The sequence below is a fragment of the Sceloporus occidentalis genome, unplaced genomic scaffold (genome assembly GCF_023333645.1).
Source record: "Sceloporus occidentalis isolate IW3139 unplaced genomic scaffold, rSceOcc1.0.p SCAF_111, whole genome shotgun sequence".
In the NCBI taxonomy this organism is placed as follows: domain Eukaryota; kingdom Metazoa; phylum Chordata; class Lepidosauria; order Squamata; family Phrynosomatidae; genus Sceloporus; species Sceloporus occidentalis.
Genome location: NW_028317091.1, coordinates 2,715,318 through 2,731,506, shown reverse-complemented (window position 1 = coordinate 2,731,506; position 16,189 = coordinate 2,715,318). Strand labels below are relative to the sequence as shown.

At 42.5% G+C, this 16,189-nt stretch overlaps 1 protein-coding gene across 1 annotated transcript in view; it reads left to right on the top strand.

The window, feature by feature from the left end:
- The window catches only part of LOC149283146 (protein-tyrosine kinase 2-beta-like), a 37,056-nt gene extending 21,329 nt beyond the window's left edge, over positions 1-15,727 (top strand). Inside the window, exons 21-31 of the mRNA XM_089497968.1 lie at positions 861-950; positions 5,554-5,758; positions 7,205-7,313; positions 7,561-7,626; positions 9,522-9,647; positions 9,819-9,980; positions 13,136-13,163; positions 14,073-14,119; positions 14,530-14,673; positions 15,119-15,199; positions 15,512-15,727. Coding sequence (XP_089354094.1) covers positions 861-950; positions 5,554-5,758; positions 7,205-7,313; positions 7,561-7,626; positions 9,522-9,647; positions 9,819-9,980; positions 13,136-13,163; positions 14,073-14,119; positions 14,530-14,673; positions 15,119-15,199; positions 15,512-15,727 — 1,274 coding nt within the window. The remainder of the gene's footprint in view (positions 1-860; positions 951-5,553; positions 5,759-7,204; positions 7,314-7,560; positions 7,627-9,521; positions 9,648-9,818; positions 9,981-13,135; positions 13,164-14,072; positions 14,120-14,529; positions 14,674-15,118; positions 15,200-15,511) is intronic.
- The last annotated feature ends 462 nt before the right edge of the window (positions 15,728-16,189 follow it).

Genomic DNA, 16,189 nt, shown 5'->3' with positions numbered 1-16,189 from the left:
CTCTAATGCCATGGGTTTGGAATTCACGCGTGTTCCGCGGTATTCTAGAACACGCACACATAAGATAAAACAAATAAAGAAAAGAGGAGCGGCTGAAGCCTTTCTCATCCCCGGTGAACCAACGATGCTTTTTGGTAGAGATTCTTTAAAGACACAGGGAAAAAAAGATATATTTTTTTTAATTTAGTGAACAATTTTATTTTAGGAAGCAGATGAAATTTCCAAAGAAATAACATTTTTCATGTAATTATTATTATTATGAGGTTATTGCTATCGAGATCTCTTATTTCCCCCCCCCCGCAAATGCTCCATGAAAACCCTCTAACAGTAAATAATATTTTCAAAAGCATTTTTTTGTTTCCCTTAGTCCATAGCTTAATGGATACTAAAAAAAAAAAAATAATGAAAAGTGATATTATTAAATAATAAAAATTATAGTAAAGTGATAAATTATTTTTTTGTTTTAAAAAAAAAAAAAAATTATATTTCAGACAAAGCAACTTTTTTTTCTTGCGACATTTTCTTTTATTAAGGATACCTTCCCTTTATTATTCTACCAAATACAGAGTACGATTCGTACTTTATTGTAATTCTATAAATAAAACATTTAGATGTCCCCAGATTTTATGAAAAAGATTCTGGTATTTTGAATGTCTGATGCTAATGACCCGTCAGCCATGTGATCATTAAGATCCATGTTTAATGTAATACAGAACTTGAAGTATTTAACAAAACAAAAAAAATTACATTTTCACACGGAAGAAATGCTCAATTTTGCAACCTAAAAAAACGTTGGTCCTCCCTGTTTGCACTGAATATGATGATGTGATGAGGACAAACACGGCAATCTCTTCTTGCAGCCTCAGTGACTCGACTCCCAATCAAGTGGATGTCCCCGGAGTCAATCAACTTCCGGCGTTTCACGTCAGCCAGCGATGTCTGGATGTTTGGTAAGAATCCGTCATTATGTCAGCGTGATTCTTGATTCAAAAAGGGCAGATTAGATGGGCCAATATTTTTTTTTCTATAGTTTATGGATGTAGTTAATGCTGTAAATGACTATTGTAGCTGGAAACGGCTGATTTTTAATGGAATATCTTCATAGGTGTACAGAGGCCCTTTATCACTCCCATCACTCCTGTGTTCCATTGGCCCTTTATCACTCCCATCACTCCTGTGTTCCAATGGCCCTTTATCACTCCCATCACTCCTGTGTTCCATTGGCCCTTTATCACTCCCATCACTCCTGTGTTCCAATGGCCCTTTATCACTCCCATCACTCCTGTGTTCCAATGGCCCTTTATCACTCCCATCACTCCTGGGTTCCAATGGCCCTTTATCACTCCCATCACTCCTGTGTTCCAATGGCCCTTTATCACTCCCATCACTCCTGTGTTCCAATGGCCCTTTATCACTCCCATCACTCCTCTGTTCCAATGGCCCTTTAATTATCACTCCCATCACTCCTGTGTTCCAATGGCCCTTTATCACTCCCATCACTCCTCTGTTCCAATGGCCCTTTATCACTCCCATCACTCCTGTGTCCCAATGGCACGTTGTGTTCACTGATCCAAGTTTAAGTTTAAAAGGATAATTGATGGTTCTAAAAAAAATTTGTAATTATGTTACAGCCAGAAATTGCCTTGTTTTCCAACAGCTGAGTGACCCCAAACTTTTGGACTGTAGTTTCTGTATAGGTAGATATTAGATTTGTGAACATGGACCAAAAAGATTCTACAAAATCCATTCATTTTCGGACAATGAATTTGGTTTCCTGCCCTTTCGGTTTGGGTGAAATTGAGAGTGCTTGTTCATAAAGAAAATTAATTGTCACTCTCAGACTCTCTCGTGCTCCCTCACACTCTCACTCATGTCCTCTCACACGCTCATTCACTCTCTCTCTCTCAAGCTCTATCTTAACCCCTTAATGACAAAGCCCGTACATGCATTGTTTTCAATGGGTTTTGGGACCGCCCATTGTCCTTAAGGGGTTAATGTCTCCTCACCACTTCCATGTCCCTGTATCCTTTCCTGCAGTGGCTCTTCTTCTCTTGCCTCTTCTTGTTCTTCTGTCTTCTTTCTTCGCTCCGTAAACCGGCCCTCCCGGAGCGCTTCCACAAAAGGGCGGAAGGAGTGGCTGTCTCTGTGGCTCCACCCCTTTTGCGGTAGTGCTCCAAGAGGCCTGATTAATGCAGACAGATTCACGGAGAAAGAGAGGGAGCTGCATCTTTCAGGGATCACTTCCTCAGGATCAACTGCGAAAAATGAAAATGAGCCCATAAGCGGGGCGAGGCCATACTGGATTTTTTAGTTTTTTTTTTTTTTGTTTAAAATCTCTTTATTGAAAAGTAATAAAACATAATACAACACAGTGGCACATTGTATATAAGATGGCATAACATCAATACAACAGTACCTCAGTAGAAAAATGCAGTCAGGCACATTATCGAATGACATGGACGGAACACATCATAATACAATCCAAAAGTGTCCGGAGTGCAACAAAACAGAATGGAGCTGTAGAAAACACAGATACAGTAATCTGAAAGCAACAGAGCACCCGGATAGCAAGACAACTCCTCGCCTCGGACAGACAGTTGCCAAAAGTGTCAGCATATATAGAGAAATGACACATTAGAACATGGAAACAAGAAGGAAAGAGAAAAAAAAACAAAAAACAAACACATAAACATACAACAAAAATTGCCCTAGGTACAACACCAGTAGATACATACAGATACATAGCACCCTGAGGATAGAAGAGACACAAAGGCGAGAGGTACGGTACCTAATACCTAATATCAAGTCGCAGTCGAGACAGGTGTGAATGTCACAAATAGGAAAACCTGTCGGATTATTTTAAGAACGGACTCCCGACCCGTCCGTGCCGCATAAGTCAAGTAGACGACTAGAAGTGACGAAAGCGGTCCACGGCAACCATTTAAGGTCATTTTTATGTTCCCTTCCCCTAGAAGAAGCGACCAAATCCTCCATATGAGCAATAAAATTGACTTTAGCAATCCAGGCACCAACAGAAGGTAAGTCCTGCGACCTCCAATACCTGGGAATAATCGCTTTAGCTGCCTGGATTAGGTGAAGGGTCAAAGACTTCCTGAAGGCAGCAACAGAGGAGGGAGGGTGTAACACCAATAATGTCTCAGGGGAGGCGCGGAAATCGGGATCCCCAACCTCACGTATGACCGCCACAACCACCCTCCAAAAGGGCTGCACCCGGGTACACTCCCACCATAGGTGAACATATGTACCATCCCGTAGGCCACAGCGCCAACACAGCGGCGAGACCTGAGGAAGGTAATGATGTATGTCAAAAGGCACCCTGTACCACCTGGAGAGGAGCTTATATGCGTTCTCCTGGATTTTGCTCGATAAAGCCCCTTTGTGTGTGAGCTGCAACATATGAGACCAATCCGCAGTCTCAAAGGTCCTGCGCAAATCCCGTTCCCAAAGACACATAAAGAAAGGCGTAGAGGAGCTATGCGCGTCAACTAGAAGAGAGTATATAGCGGAGAGAAGATGGGGAGGCTCTCTATCCGCCACACACAAACGTTCAAAATTCAGGAGCTCTCTAGACAACACGGGATTAGATAACAGAGGTGTGAGGAAGTGCCTAAATTGGTGATACGCAAAAACCGCAGGGAACGGGGAGGGATCCCGACCCGAAAGTTCCGCAAGCGAGCGGACAGCAGCCCCACGTAGCACATGACACACCCGGAGAAATCTAACATGACTAGGGGTAAGATAATGGGAGAGGCCAGATGTGACATTACAATCCAGGTCCGGGTTGTGGACAAGGGGCAAAAGCGGACCAGGTTTGGTAGCGAGCAATCGCTGTGATAGGACTTTCCGCCAGACCCGCAGGGTCGCCGAAATCGTGGGGTGAGATCTAGGCACCATGTAACGATGGCAGGCAGGCAACCAAGGAACCGCTGAAATGTGTGAAGTAAAAAAGGAGCCTTCAAGAGAAAGCCATACCTTTGGGACAGCCAGAGACCACTCAACCACCCTACGCAGGTGGGCAGCCATCCAGTACCATTCCAAATTGGGGAGGCCCAGGCCACCGGTAGACTTGGAACGCACCAGATGAGAGAAAGCTACTCTTGGGGCCCTATCTCCCCACACATACCTCCGGAAAACCCTATGACAGGCCCTAAAATATGCCCGGGGGAGAAAAATAGGTAAACTTTGAAAGAGATACAAAAACCTCGGTAAAATATTCATCTTTAACACCCCAATACGGCCAAACCATGAGATATGCGGCACTGCCCACCTACGTAAATCAGAAGTGACCGAAGACAACAAGGCGTCATAATTCAAACGCGTGGTTAGAGATATATCAGCCGCAATGTTTATACCCAAGTAGCGAATCGAGCGATCCTGCCATTTCATGGGGAATACCTGTAGCAACGCCGATTTAAGGTCATCAGGGATGCTGATCCCCATAATCTCTGATTTCTGAATGTTGATTAAATAATTCTAAAAGCCCCGAAAAATCTCGAGTTCGCGGACCACATGTGTGAGGGAGGAAACAGGCTCCGTAAGCATACACATCATATCATCCGCATAAATCGCAATCTTATGAGTGACGCCCTTCACCTGAATACCCGAGATGTTGACATTCGCCCTAATAGCGCAAGCTAAAGGCTCCATGGCAAGAATAAACAAGAGGGGAGACAGGGGACAGCCCTGCCGCGTGCCGTTCCTCAACTGCAGAGCCCCGGATAAAATACCATTCACCCGAATCCGCGCCGAAGGATTAGAATATAGCGCCTGCAATAGACGGCGAAAACTACCCTGAATGCCCATCCGGTCCAGCACCCGGAATAGAAAAGGCCACGCAATCCTATCGAACGCCTTCTCGGCGTCCATAGAGACCAAGGCGAAAGGAGAGCTGCGGCTTTGAGCCAGCGTCAGGAGATTGAGCACTCGAATAGTGTTATCACGAGCCTCTCGGCCCGGGACAAAACCCACCTGGTCACCATGTATCAAGAAGGGGACGTAAGACTGCAATCGCATCGCCATGACCTTAGCCAACAGCTTCATATCCGAGTTTATAAGAGATATAGGGCGATAATTAGCGCAGTGCTCGGCATCCCTACCCGGTTTATGTATCAACGCAATGTAAGCCAGGTTCGACTGAGGGTGGGGGGACTGACCCTCCGCCAACGAGTTAAAGAAACGGGCCAAGTGAGGTCCCAGGGCATCAAAGAGGCGTTTATAATACGTACTACTGAGGCCATCCGGGCCCGGGCACTTACCCCATACTGGATTTTTTATAAATTATATTGTAGGCTGTGAACCAGCTAATAGATTGTAAGCTCACGGGAGCAGGACCCTCTTCTCCTTCTGTACCAGTTTGTCTTAACATGTGTCAATCTTATTGTCACTTCTGTAAATTATCATCTTTACACTTTATTGATTGCGTAGAACTCACCGATGATGTCATTATATCAGTCCGTCTTCGTGGTGACCTCATTAAATAAGGGTATTCTTCCTGCTGTTCTATAACCTTTTTTCTTCCATATGCTGTTCTAGGTGTTTGTATGTGGGAGATCGTTTCCTTTGGAAAGCAGCCATTTTTTTGGTTGGAGAATAAAGACGTGATCAGCGTCATAGAAAAAGGAGATCGCCTTCCAAAGCCGGAAATATGTCCCCCGACCCTGTACACTTTCATGACCCGCTGCTGGACTTACGACCCCACCGAGAGGCCAAAATTCACCGAGCTCGTCTGTAGTTTGAGGTAGACCTCCATGCAAATTCAGCTGCATTATTGTTCATTCAATTGGGATCTTTTTTTTTATGTGAAAATATTAACTTTGAAAATGCAGTGTTTTAATATGAATGTTACAGAATGTTTACAGAAATTTGAACCAGAACAATCTAGCCCCCAAAATTGTATTTTATTTTTCAATGCACGTTGGAGTCCATTTTTTTCGTGGACTCCAACGCATTTTACGGCATGCAAATCGGGGCAGGCATTCTTAAGTTATTGGAGTTAGGAAATGAGACTTTTCTCATTTAACTCCGCCCCCCAGCTTCCTCTACTGAAAACAGGAAGCATTTGTCAGTACACTTCCTGCACATGCTCAGTAGCACTCTCACTGAAATCACTGAAGCAGCAGCCAATCGCATTTATACAAGCATCACATCAGTGTAGAGCGTGAGAGTTGGGCAGATCATCACACCCCCTTTATGTGTTATGTGTAATAAAGTTTTAATACTTCAATATTTAAATTTTTTATTATTATTTTTTTGTATTATAAAATCATTTTATATTTTATAACAATTCATGTATGTGGGCGAAAGCCGTCTTTAAGAAGCGTTTCGAAGCATGTCTTCTAGTAAAATACGCAGCGACGTTCCTGAAATTCTCTAAATACCCGTTAAATTTTAAGTTTTCATAGAACTTGATAAATGAATTGATTTGCCGGACAAAATCTTACATTTAATCTGATTATTTATCTTTAAAAGTGGAGGAAAAAAAAACAAAAATTGAATTTTCTGCAATAGGTTATAATAAGTTTTGTCTCAACTTGATGTCTCGGGGCTTCTAAGGACTCGATGATTTTTTTCGGCGACACCGTGATTGATGGGCGTTATGCATGCGCTCAGAGCTCTCCTGGGAGCCAAAACATAGTTCGCGTCCACGCCGCCAAATCTATACCTTCTCGCCGTGGTTAGCCGACAATAAAAAGCCCATCTGCCGCTTCTAATTTTATCTAATTTTAGATTCAGAGGCTTCTTTTAAGACACAGGGGGAAAAAATAGAAATGTAATAAAAATAATATAATATATTATATAAATATAATATATTATCATTAATAATAATAATAATAATAAATAGTGATTCCTTTTTATTTTTGTAGGCAGAGGTTTAGAAACTTTTTTTTTTGGGATGGAGGCTAAAGAAATAAAGACATTTTTTAATGTCATTTTCAGATTATATTAATTAATAGAATTAATAGAATAATATAATTTTTGAATTTCTGTGCGAGTTTAACCCTGATGTATCCAGCAGCCGTGAGTTCTATATTCCAGAAAACACAATAATTGTAATTTTCTTCGTTGAAATTCTTTAGTATTAGTATAATTATTAACATTTTTGGGATCAGTTAGTTAAATAAGATAAGGGGGTTTTTTTTATTTAATTTTTTTTAAATGTTTTTTTTTTCTTTTTTTTTTCTAGTGATATTTATCAGACAGAAAAAGAAATTGCAAAAGAGAAAGAGAGGAATAACAGACAGCGACCGCCGAAAATCATTGAACCTCCCCAAATGCAAGAACCTCCCCCGAAGGTGAGCGGCGCTCGGCCGGGGCGCTTATTCTGCTGCTTAGCAATCTGGACGTGAAGGCGGCCATTTTGAACTAGAAACGTTCCAGTTTCGTTTACTAGGATGCAACAAAAATGTTTTAAACCGTGATGATTACTTTATTTAGTGTTTAGTAAGTCTGAAGAAGAGACCTCTGAGCTTCCTTTAACCAAAGACCCCACTATTTAATATATATTTTATATTGATATATATAACTTTTCCTTCTCTCCAGCCGAGTCGTCCGAAGTACAAGGCTTCGGCCCCGGGAAATTTGCTGGCTCCGAAGTTGCAGTTTCAGGTAAGAAAGACAACCCGTCTTTCCAAATCATTTAACTTATACATGGTGCCCCGGGATGGGTACCGCCGTCTTTTCCCAAATGCCAAGAGGAGGAGGAATAACTCCCAAGATTCTGCACAATTTGGTGCAATTGATCGAATTGTTACATCAATTAATAAAGATGTTGGTTTTTTTTAAATTAAAGGCCATGGATTAGAAAAACGTTACACCTGGACTATAAATCCCAGTATTCCCAGCCAGCCCTGTGCCGTGGCCTGGAATGACGCGCGTTGATCCTCTTGTTGCCGTAGAATAATCAAACAAGATGTTTGAAGTATCCCTGCCTCAAATCAGCCTCTATTTTGAGATCCGGCAGCCTTATTACCCCCATAATAATTAATTGCCCCCATTATCCCACCAATTACCCAACGGCTAATTTGCCCTTATGAACCAATGCAGGTGGTATCTTACTACGTCATCTGTCCTGTCTGACTGCCGTTAGCAACCCGTGCCTGCAAGATGTGTTATGGCTGCTGTCCCACTTAGATACATAGAATTTCATGCCAGATCGGCCCCATCCGGCCCCCGTCTAGTCGCCCGTTTCTCCTGCTGTAAAGACTCAAACCTTAATCAGTCGTTGGTCTCGTCTTAGATTCAGGAGCCGTATGTCTATCCCATGCATGTTTAATACCGTCACTGTATTACCCTCTTCTGCTGGGAGGCCGCTCCACTTATCTACCACCCTCTCAGTAAAGTAAAGATTCCTCAAACTCCATATAAGCCTCTGACCCTCTATTTCTCATTTATCACCTCCTGTTCTAAAGATTAAACACCAGCCGTGGAACGCGTTGAAACCGTAATGTCACAATATTAAATAAACGGAAATATTACGCCGCAATTTGAAAAACATACATTTCCCGCCGGCCCCGTGAGGCTGTGTGCTGTGCTGTTTTTTGGGGGCAAAAGACATTTTTCGAGAAAGAAGGAAAAAGCTTTATCTTACCATGACGGGGAGATAAATGAAATATGTAATTTTGGGTCATTAAGAGAATTTTTGATGAGTCTGTTCTTTGAATTCTTACGAGGTCATTTAATGCCGTTTATCGCCATTTGTTAGAATTCGGATCGCCGCTGTCTGTAATGATGGGGGGGGTCTCCGGAGCGAACAATGAGATCTCACAGAATCCCAAGTATTAAAAATTATTTAAGAGAGGAAATTATACGCAAAAATCTGTAAATAAAACACAAATATTTCAATTTATTTTAAAAAAAAAACCCTTGGTATTTGTACGTTTTAATGAATAGAAGCATTTAAATACATAAAGAGATTTAACAAAGTACAGGAGGGGAGTTTATTTCAAAGGCGGAGAAACACGAGACCAGAATCTAACACTAGAGGCTCAGAGGCTGAGATGGAATGGAAGGGAGTTTAACTTTACTGAGGGGGTGGTAGATAAGTGGAACAGCCTCCCAGCAGAAGTGGTAGAGGGTAATACAGCGAGGGGATTAAACACGCATGGGATAGACATACGGCTCCTGAATCTAAGACGAGACCAACGACTGATTAAGGTTTGAGTCGTTACAGCAGGAGAAACGGGGAGACTAGACGGGGGCCGGATGGGACCGATCTGCCATGGAATCTGCCAGGTATGGTTATATAGTATGCCTGTTCCAGTGACGTTAAGGCGCTTCCTCTCTCTGTCTGCCTACTCTCCCTCGCAGCGCCATCGGCAGCCATTTTTGCCCTGCGTCCCCCGTCTCTATGTCCGTTCCGCCGACATCAGTTACCCTCTGCTGCCGGCGGCGCCTTTGTGTCTGTTTGTTGTTATGTGTGATCTTTTCACCGCTTGATGTCCGTGCTGCTAACCTTCTGTTTTTTTTGTGCCGACGCTTTTGCCCCTTTTTCCGATGCCCAGGTGCCCGAGAGCCTGTGTGCCAGCTCCCCCACTCTCTGTAGCCCCACTGAGTACCAGTCTCCGATAGACTCCACGCGGAGTCCTCCGCTCCTGCGCCATACCGTCTTCAAACGCCGCAGTATGAGGGTAAGGCTTGCATGCTTGCAGTGGCCACGTTCGCCATCTCGTTCTTTACCCGTTGTGGTTCCTACTTTCTTCTTGGTTAAGATTACTTTTTATTTAGCGCTTGATTTAGGGCCGAACTGGTTGGCCTCCCTTCATTTCTCTCTCTGTCTCGTTCCGGCGTTTCTCCTGAAGGAAGAGGACTTTCTGAAACCCAACAGCAAAGAAGAAGCCCAGAAGATCTGGGAAAAGGAGCGGGCCAAAATGATGCAGGTCCTAAACCGTCAGCAGCAGCAGATGGTGGAGGACAACAGGTGGTTAAAGCAGGAGGAACGGACTCTGGTGAACAACCTTAAGGTGAGGGTGTAGGGTCAAGGGCCAGGCATGGTGATGACCCAATGGTCCTCCTCTCTCCACATGGACCATTGAAAGAGGGATCGATTATGAGGAGCCTAAGCTTCAAAAATACAAACCAGTTAGAAACGATTAAACTTCATAAATAACTAATATTTCCGGTCAAATTTCCCAGAAAGATCTCGTTTCCCGTGAGTATCCAGTTGACGTCTAGCGATGATGTCAGCGCGCATCTCGGCAAATGTGGATTATGTAGGGCTGACCCTAGAGAGGTCCCCATGTAACCTCTCATTTAGATTCGTTTTAAATGTAGATAAAGTAAAATGTAAAACAATAAGTGAAAAATAACTGTTGAAAAGGGTAGTTTTTAGCATCTTCAATCAGCAATCCATCAGTTCCTATGAATAATAATGGCACCACAATGTGTTAATATTCTTAAATATCATCAGGGGTGGGCTGGCCTGGTTGGTGGGGGGGGGGATTTGCCTCGTACATTAGCACGAGGGCGTGTGTGTTATTACAAGTGCGTGTGTGTTAGCGTGAGTGTGTGTGTAAAGTGGAAGCCTGTTATGTTGCCCCTGTCATGCTTGCAAAGCTGTTGTGGGTTTAATGGCGTCTTTACCCGGATTAATTAGGTGACTCAACGCTGGAAATTTCTGTTTCCCAGACGGGACTCGTTGCCCACCTTAGATTTCATGCCAGGTTTCGAGATTCGGATATGCAGAGAATAAGCTGAAAAGGGTCAGGTTAAACACCGTACGTTAATTTAATGCAGAATAAAGAATTAGCGACCTCTGTGAGGAGGGCTCCCCGCTGGCGCAAAGGTGAAATCTTTAATACAGAGATCCAGCGATATCGTTCCAGTGACAGGATGTAGCTTCATTATAGGTGAATATTAACCGTTTGTGCCCATAAAACATGGATGAATTTTGGCAGAATATATTTAATGAAGTTCAGTCAGAAGGACAGATCCGTGGGTTGCTACGGCGATTGCACAGCTTTTTTTTTTGCGACTATGCACCAGAATCGCTCTCAGTATAACTCCCAGTATCCTGACATTTACGGCGGCAGTTGCCACGGTTAAGGCCGGCATAAAATGTTATCATGTGATGATGTCATGTCCTGGATTATGGGCGGCTCCCTTTAACTGTTTAAGTGCTGGAGATACTTGTAGCCCCTGCAGTGCCATGTGCTGCGGGTCCTTCTGGCAGTTAAAGGGTCTGCCGCTATATGGAGCTCGCAGGGTCCATTAACAGAAGACAGAATGAGCTTTAACTTGAAGCTGTAACCCGATGGCATGTCCCCCGCAGAGCTTCCGACAGCTGCTGCTTCATCTGCCACGCGGGCTCCTTCTGTTCCCTGCTTGAATTAACGCTGCCGGCCTTCCAGAAAGAGCTCCAGCAGCTCAATGGTTATTAGGAGGTTCGCTTAGCCTGTTTTTAAAAGTACAATTAAAAGCCAATCGGCGTCAAGAATCCTCAGAGCATTGAGGAGGCAGGGAGCTGCAGCTCTGAGGCTGTAGCTGCTCCTTAACATAACTTTTAAAGAATGCATACTAAAGTTGTTATTTGATGAGGCGGCCGTTAAATCTCAATCTGTTCTCTTCTTTCCAAACAGTGTCAGATTAGGACCCCCGGGGTCCAAAACAAATCCTCTTACCTCTCAAGCCTATGGCTCTTCCCGTCCTTCCACATGGTGCTGCGCTACTGCCGTGGGGTCACATGATGTTACTCTGCTGAGCTCCTGGCTACACTAACATTAAATCAAATGCGAGGGAATCGAATGTAAAAAAATATAAATAAAGTGGTAAAGCAGTAAAAATATTCCTGCATTTCCTTTAAAAAAAACCTCTGGTCAAATGAAATCAGAGGCTGTCGCGAGGGTAAAAATTATAAAAAATGAGTAATGTGAAATTGATTAAACTGGTGGAAATAAGGGAATTCATTTTTTTTTGGCTATTCCTCCATTATGTGGCCTTTAGAATTGTAAGTCCCAAGTGTGTTACTTTACATTTATCAACGTTAAACTGCAGCTGCCGCGCTCCATCATTCTTCTCATTTACTTAAGTCATTCAGAGTTTGAGTTGTTCCGCCCCGGAATGTCTACCCTTTGTATCATTCGGCTCCCAATACCGATCCCAAGGGGCCCTAATAGAGACAAGTACTTCCTCCCCAATTTACCCCGTTATCCATTTCACTGTTTTGGCATCCAAACACTGCTCCTCCCTGATCTATTTTTTTAGATTTGGTGGGTGGGCATGATCTGGCGAGATCGTTCCACGCATTCAGAAAACATTTCTCCTGGTCAAATCTTTTTTTTTTAGCCACATAAATGAACCCTCTGTGTCCCGAAGCTCTTCATAACCTTTAATTCTTTAATGGAACCCGCTTGCGTTTCCGTAACCGATGCCCAAAGTACGTTGCCTATGGTCGGCGAGGTCCGTGATGGCCCGTGCCCGTTAACCAATACCGTTCTGTATCCTAAAGGGATTTAATAAATGAAAAGGATTTGACTTAAAATGTTTTAATCTACAGGATCTTAAACAGAAAACTGTAGACCAACCGCCTCCAGAGGTGAGTAAACAAAAATGAAACAAAACCTACGGAATTCTGACCCTGAGATTCCTTTAATGGAATTTCCAAGAGCGATATCTGCAGTTTGTAGAATACATTTACAAACAAAAAGAATTATCCTATATTTAATTATATATTTATATATTGTACAGCGCTGCGGAATATGATGGCGCTATATAAAACAATAAATAATAATAATATAATATATTTATATTTCTTAAGATGCCCTAAAACACAAAAATTAAGGTCCATCATCAGTGGGATATCTGTTGACGCGTATGTTTTATAGCATATGGAAGGTAAAGATTATTTTGGGTGAAAAGCCTGGCACAATGTGGCACATATTACGCAGTACATGCCCCTGAAGGGTTAAAGTTGTGTATTTGACCTGATTTTTTTTTCTGAGAAAAATCTACAAAAAGTGTAGTATATACCCAGAAAAGGAATTCAAAGACATGAGCCAAACTGGTTATTTTTTGCAGCCACCATGTGTTCATTTTTCCTTATTTTGGTACCTGTGGGGGTTTTTTATATATTTTTTTTTTTACTTTCACAATAAAATATCCATTTTTTGTTTTCTTTCAGCCTCTTCCTGAAAAAGAAGTCGCATACAGTGAGTAACAGGACATGTATAAGACATAATAGGCCATGGGGTTTATACTCCTCTCCCCAAGGCTGTACACCCACCACGGCTTCTGATCATCACCCATAGTCGGGGGGGACGCACAATTAAAGCGTTAATTAAAGAAAATCCCGCGACAAGCTTAGAACAGTCAAGTTGCTAATAGTTCTGAATTTCTTGAGACAGTCCTGCTGCCCCGTTCCGCTTGTCGTTCAGCTCCTTAGCTAAGATGTTAAGGGAACATTCTGGAATTGTGTGATTAGAGGAAACGTTGGATGCCAAGATGACCAAGAATTGCGATGGGGCCCATTTCATAGAATTCTGGCTTCTGGTATGAAGAGCCAACATGAAGCTCTCCAGCAAGTCCCGTGATCGTTAGCTAGTCACAGGCACTCTTTTTGTCTTTTGAGGTCCTTGTTTGGTTTGAGGGAAGTTCTACAACAGCTGCCGACCCGGCAACTCTCTCTTTAAAGGAAACTCTTCTAATTGGTAGAAGCCATAGATTCCCCACCAGCACCATGGGGTGGTATTCTCAGTTACGTATTCTGGCCCCAGGCTAACTAGATCTAGGGTGGCAGATCCTGGAGGCGGTGGCCACAAAACCAGGGTTAGATTAACCTGTTTGGTCATCAGCTTCTCCGGCACGGCGCTTACTCGATTGGCAGGTTGGGGATATCGGAGATCTCTCTTGTAACTGGTCTGTGTCTAGCTGGAATAGTCTGAATATCATGCTTTACCCGATGCCCCGTATTACGTCATGTTGGGCATGAAGGTCAACGGTAAGAGGGGTAGCTTCAGGAAGCTTCTCTGGGTCGGTCTCGCGTTCGCAGCTATGGAGATACAGATGACTTTGTTGGGTTTTGGAGAAATAAATGACAGCTTTTTTTTTTCTTTCTGTAGCTGAATTCACCGTTGCCCCACAAAAGCCCCCCAGAATGGGAGCGCAGGTAGGTAATGTCGTCTCGCTGGGCAGATCCCATTGGTCACCCTTGTCATCTGACCACATCCTCTGCTTCTGCTCTGTGATTTGGTGCCATTGGTTAAGGTTTTTAGGGGAGGTGGGGTTCCATGTAAGTATTATGTGCAACTGGCTAGTCCTGGTGAGCCCTATGTTGACGTTCCAGTGCCTACTAAAAGTATGATGGGAATTGTAGTCCACAGCTGTTGCATTTTTGAAGGTTGGGAATTTGATTCCCTTGCCAGAAATGACTCCTCATTATTATGCAACATTTAAGCTCCTTCAGATTTTTTGTTGGGAACACATAATCGGCATGTGACACATAAGCAAGCATTGATAGGCTGTTGCCATAGTAACTTAAATCTTCTATACAAGTTCCCTTTTTTTTGTCTTATGAAGGCCATGCAGCAGAGTCCTACGGCTAATTTAGACCGCACAGACGATCAGGTCTACCAGAGCGTGATGGAACTGGTGAAGTCCGTGCTTCATCTCAAAAATGAGATCTACCAGCTGCCACCCGAGGCATACGTCAACGTCGTCAAGGTGAGAAGGGAAGCAATGCCTGCTCACAAAAGAAAGCGAGAGGGACCCATGGACCTAGCGTAGTATTTAAAGTGGGTTAAACGTATTGTAGAATTTTTAATCAATACTTAAGGTTTTTGTTTCTTTTTTTATACTTGAATTTCAAAATCTGAGAATTAAGCAACTATCTGGTGATGTTTACATAAAAAAGGCATCTGGGAAACCCAGGAGGAGGGAACTCATCCCTGAATTGAATTTAGGTTCAAGTTTATTTATTGTTCTAGTTAAATCAGTTCTTTTTCCTTTTCTTATTCTTTTTTTGGCTCTAATGGCAGAAATGGTGATATGTAATAGGAGAAATGTCCAACCGGGCCAACAGTATAAACCAGGAAGCAATTGTGAACTCATATCTGTTGGGTAAAAATAAACTGGCTGCTGTCTGATGATGTCATTGTTCCTCCTATAGAATGTTGGGCTAACACTGAAGAAGCTCATTGCAAGTGTTGACGAGATTCTTGCATCTCTCCCTTTGTCGTCGCGCACAGAGGTAAGAAACAATTTAGCATTATGACATTTTTTAATTATTTTTTTTTTATTCAATTTTTACAGGACTTCAATCAATTTAATTGCTTGAAAATCAGTATATATATTCCTTTTTTTTTAAATCATATTTTCTTTCTTTATTTCCTGATTTATTTATTTTTATTTTATTTTTTTATTTTATTTGCTTATTACTTTTTAATTTTTTTTTTTATTATTATTTCTAGAAACGTTTGGGCAAACACCCATACTATAAGTGATGTTTCTGAAACAGTACCCCATAACTAATGTTTTCCTGCGTTTTTTCCTCAAATCACAGATCGAAGGAACACAAAAGCTGCTAAGCAAAGACTTGGCAGAGCTAATTAATAAGATGAGGTTAGCCCAGCAAAACGCCGTGACGTCCCTGAGCGAGGAGTGCAAGAAACAGATGCTGACGGCCTCGCACGCTTTGGCCGTTGATGCCAAAAACCTGCTGGACGCGGTGGACCAGGCAAGGGTCAGGGCAAACCTGGCGAAAGTGGCCTCGGAGTAACACTTCCTGTAAAAGAAAGGATCCAGTACAAGAAGAAGCTGTATGTTTGTTCACTGCTGCCACCTTGTGTTTGTTAATAGGTATTGCAGGTGGATGATGGGAAAAAAAACAAAAAAAGCTTAAGAATATTTTTTTAATGTGTAAGAATTTTTTTGAGTCATTGGGAATGGCCATTTCACATAAAAAAAGAATCGAAAAAATAAATGCTGCTTTCTGCAAATGATATTTAGAGATATCGGATATTGATCGGTAAGAACTGATAATACTGTGAACTGCGGAGCCAATACAGGTATATTTATTTTGTTAGAAAAATTCCAACAATGCATTTGTCAACAGCGGACAATTCGCTTCCAAAGGATACGTTTGATTATGGTTCTTAAAAATGTAGCGGACTTCCTGTATATATATATAAATATAAATATAATTTGGTTTTTTTTACCTCTATGACAGATGAACCGGTTA